The following is a 7500-nucleotide window of genomic DNA, read 5'->3' on the forward strand; positions in this document are numbered from 1 at the left end:
AAATTTGATTAGTTTGTGAACCAGCATACCTGACAATCTTAAAACACAATTCATTTCAATCATATCTTTGTTCAGTTGTATCTATTTGTTGCGATTGCAATGTGCAAATATATAATACATAAATAAAATTCTTTTTTTTTTGGTGCATTAAGATTTTTGCATCACATGTTCTATTTACATTTCATTATTGTGATGCAAAATAAGATTCTGATGACTTTAGCATGATAAATATTAGTTTTAAGCTGTACAGTATTCCTGCATCACGGCTGCTGACGGCGCTGTGCGCGTGTGCGGATGTGCTGTCCTCAGAGGGATCGCCCGTGTTGGATGATGAGATGTTCCAGGCGGTGAAGCCCGGTCTCTCTGCGTATGCCGACGTTCCTGAGATTGTGAGTCATTATTGGCTTTTATTACACGTTATAATACTTGATTCTGATTGGTCAATCGCTCCACCCAGCGGTATATTATTCCCAGATAACAGCAGAGCACAGGCTCATCCGGGTCACTGAGGTCCGCAGCGCTGTACACTCGCTAGGAACCACTTATTTTGTGGAAGTTTTGCATTTGATGAGCTAATAAAATATGAATACCATCCGGTGTGGTGGTCTCGCTCTCTTGAGTGTGATTGTGTGTGTGAGTGCTCAGGCGGGACACACAGTGGCACAGCTCCTGCGAGTGGCGAAGAGAACTGTTCCTGCGCTGGAGTGGAAGAGAACGCCAGTGTTGTTCAGAGCCACAGCTGGACTAAGACTGATGCCGGCCCATAAAGCCCACGCGCTCCTGCAGCAGGTACTGCTCACCCAGCTCACCCAGCTCACCCAGCTCACCCAGAACACCCAGAACACCCAGCTCACCCAGAACACCCAGAACACACAGAACACACAGCTCACCCAGAACACACGGATCACCCAGAACACACAGCTCACCCAGAACACCCAGAACACACAGCTCACCCAGAACACACAGAACACACAGCTCACCCAGAACACCCAGAACACACAGAACACACAGAACACACAGAACACACAGCTCACCCAGAACACCCAGAACACACAGAACACACAGAACACCCAGAACACACAGCTCACCCAGAACACACAGAACACACAGCTCACCCAGAACACACAGAACACACAGCTCACCCAGAACACCCAGAACACACAGAACACACAGATCACCCAGAACACACAGAACACACAGAACACACAGAACACACAGAACACACAGCTCACCCAGAACACACAGAACACACAGCTCACCCAGAACACCCAGAACACACAGAACACACAGCTCACCCAGAACACCCAGAACACACAGAACACACAGAACACACAGAACACACAGCTCACCCAGAACACACAGAACACACAGCTCACCCAGAACACACAGAACACACAGCTCACCCAGAACACCCAGAACACACAGAACACACAGATCACCCAGAACACACAGCTCACCCAGAACACACAGCTCACCCAGAACACCCAGAACACACAGCTCACCCAGAACACACAGAACACACAGCTCACCCAGAACACCCAGAACACACAGAACACACAGCTCACCCAGAACACACAGCTCACCCAGAACACACAGCTCACCCAGAACACACAGCTCACCCAGAACACACGGATCACCCAGAACACACGGATCACCCAGAACACACGGATCACCCAGAACACACAGCTCACCCAGAACACCCAGAACACACAGAACACCCAGAACACCCAGAACACCCAGAACACACAGCTCACCCAGAACACACAGCTCACCCAGAACACACAGCTCACCCAGAACACACAGCTCACCCAGAACACACAGAACACACAGAACACACAGAACACACAGAACACCCAGAACACACAGCTCACCCAGAACACACAGCTCACCCAGAACACCCAGAACACACAGCTCACCCAGAACACACAGAACACCCAGAACACACAGAACACACAGAACACCCAGAACACACAGCTCACCCAGAACACACAGAACACACAGCTCACCCAGAACACCCAGAACACCCAGAACACACAGCTCACCCAGAACACACAGCTCACCCAGAACACACAGCTCACCCAGAACACCCAGAACACACAGCTCACCCAGAACACACAGAACACACAGCTCACCCAGAACACCCAGAACACCCAGAACACACAGCTCACCCAGAACACACAGCTCACCCAGAACACACAGCTCACCCAGAACACACAGCTCACCCAGAACACACGGATCACCCAGAACACACGGATCACCCAGAACACACGGATCACCCAGAACACACGGATCACCCAGAACACACGGATCACCCAGAACACACGGATCACCCAGAACACACGGATCACCCAGAACACACGGATCACCCAGAACACACGGATCACCCAGAACACACGGATCACCCAGAACACACAGCTCACCCAGAACACCCAGAACACACAGAACACCCAGAACACCCAGAACACACAGCTCACCCAGAACACACAGCTCACCCAGAACACACAGCTCACCCAGAACACCCAGAACACCCAGAACACCCAGAACACACAGCTCACCCAGAACACCCAGAACACCCAGAACACACAGAACACACGGATCACCCAGAACACACAGCTCACCCAGAACACACGGATCACCCAGAACACCCAGAACACACAGAACACACAGCTCACCCAGAACACACGGATCACCCAGAACACCCAGAACACACAGAACACACAGCTCACCCAGAACACCCAGAACACACAGCTCACCCAGAACACACAGAACACACAGCTCACCCAGAACACCCAGAACACACAGCTCACCCAGAACACACAGAACACACAGCTCACCCAGAACACACAGCTCACCCAGAACACCCAGAACACCCAGAACACCCAGAACACCCAGAACACACAGCTCACCCAGAACACACAGCTCACCCAGAACACACAGCTCACCCAGAACACACAGCTCACCCAGAACACACGGATCACCCAGAACACACGGATCACCCAGAACACACAGCTCACCCAGAACACCCAGAACACACAGAACACCCAGAACACCCAGAACACACAGCTCACCCAGAACACACAGCTCACCCAGAACACACAGCTCACCCAGAACACCCAGAACACCCAGAACACCCAGAACACACAGCTCACCCAGAACACCCAGAACACCCAGAACACACAGAACACACAGCTCACCCAGAACACACGGATCACCCAGAACACCCAGAACACCCAGAACACACAGAACACACAGCTCACCCAGAACACCCAGAACACACAGCTCACCCAGAACACACAGAACACACAGCTCACCCAGAACACCCAGAACACACAGAACACACAGAACACACAGATCACCCAGAACACACAGCTCACCCAGAACACACAGCTCACCCAGAACACACAGCTCACCCAGAACACACAGCTCACCCAGAACACACAGAACACACAGATCACCCAGAACACACAGCTCACCCAGAACACACAGCTCACCCAGAACACACAGCTCACCCAGAACACACGGATCACCCAGAACACACGGATCACCCAGAACACACAGCTCACCCAGAACACCCAGAACACACAGAACACCCAGAACACCCAGAACACACAGCTCACCCAGAACACACAGCTCACCCAGAACACACAGCTCACCCAGAACACACAGCTCACCCAGAACACCCAGAACACCCAGAACACCCAGAACACACAGCTCACCCAGAACACCCAGAACACCCAGAACACCCAGAACACCCAGAACACACAGCTCACCCAGAACACACAGCTCACCCAGCTCACCCAGCTCACACAGAACACACAGAACACACAGCTCACCCGGCTCACACGGATCACTCATTTTCGATGTAAATGTCATTACTGTAATGTAAAGTAATCTGATTGTAATGCCTTTAACGTCAGTAATGTGTTTGTCTCCAGGTCCAAGCCGTCCTCGACGAGTCTCCGTTTTACGTTCCCGCTGACAGTGTCGGGATCATGAACGGCACGAGTGAAGGTTTGTCCTCAACATGCACAAATAAGACAAAACAATCCAAGGTTTTTAGAAAAATATAAAAAGCCTTTATTCTGTCATCATGGCATAGATTTTTAAAAACAGGAGACAAGCAATGGCACTCCCGCGCGGCCAATCAGCCTTCATCAGGGTGTGTGTGACGAACACAACCAGAGCTCTTTTAATCACACGGCGATCACCTGAAGAGAGAAACTTAAATATTACAAAGAAAATATATCTCACCAATAACATGACTAAACCAAGCAATATATATATAAAAAATACATTACAAATACATTATCATAAATAAATAAATTTTAATATATGCATGCATCAAAATTCACAAGTCAACAATATCATAAATTAAATGAAGGATACAAATCAGACAACAACAAATCAGTAATCCCGCACACATCCGGCCCACTTCCCGCCCACATCCCGCACACATCCCTCCCACTTCCCGCCCACATCCCGCACACTTCCCGCCCACATCCGGCCCACTTCCCGCCCACTTCCCGCCCACTTCCCGCACACATCCGGCCCACTTCCCGCCCTCATCCCGCACACATTCCGTACACATCCCACACACATCCCACACACATCCCGCACACTTCCCGCCCACATCCCGCACACTTCCCGCCCACATTCCGTACACATCCCACACACATCCCACACACATCCCACACACATCCGGCCCACAATCCCGCACACTTCCCGCCCACATTCCGTACACATCCCACACACATCCCACACACATCCCGCACACATCCCACACACTTCCCACACACATCCCGCACACTTCCCACACACATCCCGCACACTTCCCGCCCACATTCCGTACACATCCCACACACTTCCCACACACATCCCGCACACTTCCCGCCCACATTCCGTACACATCCCACACACATCCCACACACATCCCGCACACATCCCACACACTTCCCACACACATCCCGCACACTTCCCGCCCACATTCCGTACACATCCCACACCCTTCCCGCCCACATTCCGTACACATCCCACACACATCCCACATACATCCCGCACACATCCCACACACTTCCCACACACATCCCGCACACTTCCCACATACTTCCCGCCCACATCCCGTACACATCCCGTACACATCCCGTACACTTCCGGACCACATCCGGCCCACATCCCGCAACCACAGATTCCACACGGGCCGGACGTGGACCGTATCTGTGCCGACACTATGTTGCTATCTGGGATACAGATTTATTTGAAAGACACTGTCAAGATCTTGTCCAGCTTTTATTTCTCACCCACTAGATCACATGTTCATTATATTTCACTAGATCTGTTCTTCAGGACAGAGTGAGTGTGTGTGTTTTATAAAGAAGAGTGTGTGTTTTATAAAGAAGAGTGTTTCACGAGTTCACACTCACAAATAAGTCAGATGGAATAAATGGTATGCGTATTTGGCGAGCTGTCCGAGGAGAGGGCTCCGGGCTCGGTATTCGGCCCGAACCCAGAGTACTCCCCCCGTATTCCTGGCTGTAAAGAGAGCCAAGGGTGAGGAGTCGGGGTGGCGGAGGGATGCTGGAAACTGTCAAGGAATGTTAGGTGAGTTGATAGAATGGATATATATATATGCTTCTTGTCATATGCTGATTAGGGTAGACGTAATTGTTTGATGACAAGTAATTGGATTGGTTATCTGATCGTGCTCCTCCCGAACTTTGTTTATAAAACATCATGTGTTGTTCTCAGGGATTCTGGCCTGGATCACAGTCAACTTTCTGACCGGTGAGTGTTTCTGTGAACAATGCTGAATATAAGCTTATGAAGCTCATGTCAACATTAGATGCTCTTTGGCTTCAGTGAGCAATTGTGTTTTATCACCTGACTGTCTTCTTACATCTGGCACGAGGAAGTCCACTTGGCCATTCACTGAAAGTCACACTCTGTTTCTGATAACAGACATTTTTATTCAGAGATATGTTTAAACCGAGTATCGCCTGAATGTATCAGGACTGTTGTCGCACTTGAACCACGAATACACCTTTTTTTGTTTTGTTTTGTGGTTGAAATGTAAATAAGTAACAAATCTTCCCTCGCGGGTCAATCTGAGCCCCTTAGTAATGTGAGGAATGCTTCAGTTCACATAGAAAACCCTAAAAATGCTCAAAATTAAAACAAAAAATGCTCAAACTTTACCCAAAAAATTATTTTATAGTGTCTACATGTGTATCGAATGCACACGGAGGAGAGCTGGCTTTAGGACCCAGCGGAACCGCTCATCTGCTCCATATAGAGATATAAGCCCATCTAGAGTCATCAAATATCATATTAGTTATATTAATATTGCTCCACAAGAGGTCACAGACTCCCGATGTCAGATATTTAGAGCCGAGTTAAAAGAGTTATGCAGGAAATTGTGAGTTATTTTGAATGCAAGTTGAAAAAAATGTGAGGAATGTGCTCAAATTATTATTTATGTATTATTTATTGATCAAATCTAGTAATTTAAAGGTAAATAAAATATAAAATAACAAAAAAAATTGTTTAAAGCTTTAAAAATAGACAAAATATGATCAGAATGAAATAAAATAAGCGGTCCCACTTTATGTTAAGTGGCTTTAAGCACTATGTTCTTACAGCGATAAATAAATCTGGGTCAGCTGTGTCGTTACATGCAGGTATTAGTGAAATATAAGTGTATTAGTGAAAACATGTATCTACACGAGAAGACCTTTGTTTCAAATTATTCATTTCAATGTTCGTAGCACTTAAAGGCACTTAATATAAAGTGGGACAAAAAAATGAAATAACATGGCCTGGTATTTATTAACAAGTATAATTGTAGTGTGTGTGAAGTGTGTGTGCTGGTGTTCCAGGACGGCTCGCGCGCGGCTCGCAGAAGACGGCGGGAATCCTCGACCTGGGCGGCGGGTCCACGCAGATCACGTTCCTCCCGAGGTCAAAGGTCAGCGATGCTCCGTGTGACCCGTTAATGACCACACGTATCTTTATAAAGGTCACAACACTGAACTATGATGTGGATAACACTGAACACAGAGCTTTCCGTCGGTCACTGATAATGAATCACTCAAACCCCTTCATCTAAACCTCGGGCATGTTTGTAGTTTTTAACACTTTTATCCATGTTTGTAGTTCTAATCGATTAGTAGACCGTCCGGGTGTCTAATAGTCTAATCTCCAGTTCTGTTCAGGACGGATCGTGTGAGGATTGAGATTCTGTGTGAGGATGAACTATCTTCTTTTAACTTACATTAACAAAGATTATTACATGTTGTAACAAAAAAAAAAATTGTTCATTGTTAGTTCATGTTCGTTAATGCATAATATCGACAAATGAGACTTTATTGTAAAGTGTTACCAGAACAATATGGTAGTTTTAGACTGAACTAATATAATATTACAGAGTATTTTGTACATTAATAAGCGACTAATGCAAACAGAAATCCGCGATGAAACCTCACAGTAATCTGATGTTTGTACTGT

At 47.6% G+C, this 7500-nt stretch overlaps 2 protein-coding genes across 8 annotated transcripts in view; one reads left to right on the forward strand and one right to left on the reverse strand.

The window, feature by feature from the left end:
• The window catches only part of LOC306983387 (uncharacterized protein), a gene marked incomplete at its 3' end in the record, with an annotated part of 471868 nt that overhangs the window by 69638 nt on the left and 394730 nt on the right, over nt 1-7500 (reverse strand). The gene's annotated exons all lie outside the window — the stretch shown is intronic.
• The window catches only part of entpd5b (ectonucleoside triphosphate diphosphohydrolase 5b), a 17000-nt gene that overhangs the window by 1179 nt on the left and 8321 nt on the right, over nt 1-7500 (forward strand). For 4 of the 7 annotated variants that reach the window (XM_079584801.1, XM_079584802.1, XM_079584797.1 and 1 more), the window contains exons 3-7: nt 310-389; nt 646-789; nt 3936-4011; nt 5746-5781; nt 6873-6961. In XM_079584801.1, coding sequence (XP_079440927.1) covers nt 310-389; nt 646-789; nt 3936-4011; nt 5746-5781; nt 6873-6961 — 425 coding nt within the window. The remainder of the gene's footprint in view (nt 1-309; nt 390-645; nt 790-3935; nt 4012-5745; nt 5782-6872; nt 6962-7500) is intronic. The other 3 variants (XM_079584803.1, XM_079584799.1, XM_079584800.1) reach the window with 1 other exon arrangement.

Source organism: Phoxinus phoxinus (genome assembly GCF_949152265.1).
Source record: "Phoxinus phoxinus genome assembly, chromosome: 16".
Lineage (NCBI taxonomy): Eukaryota > Metazoa > Chordata > Actinopteri > Cypriniformes > Leuciscidae > Phoxinus > Phoxinus phoxinus.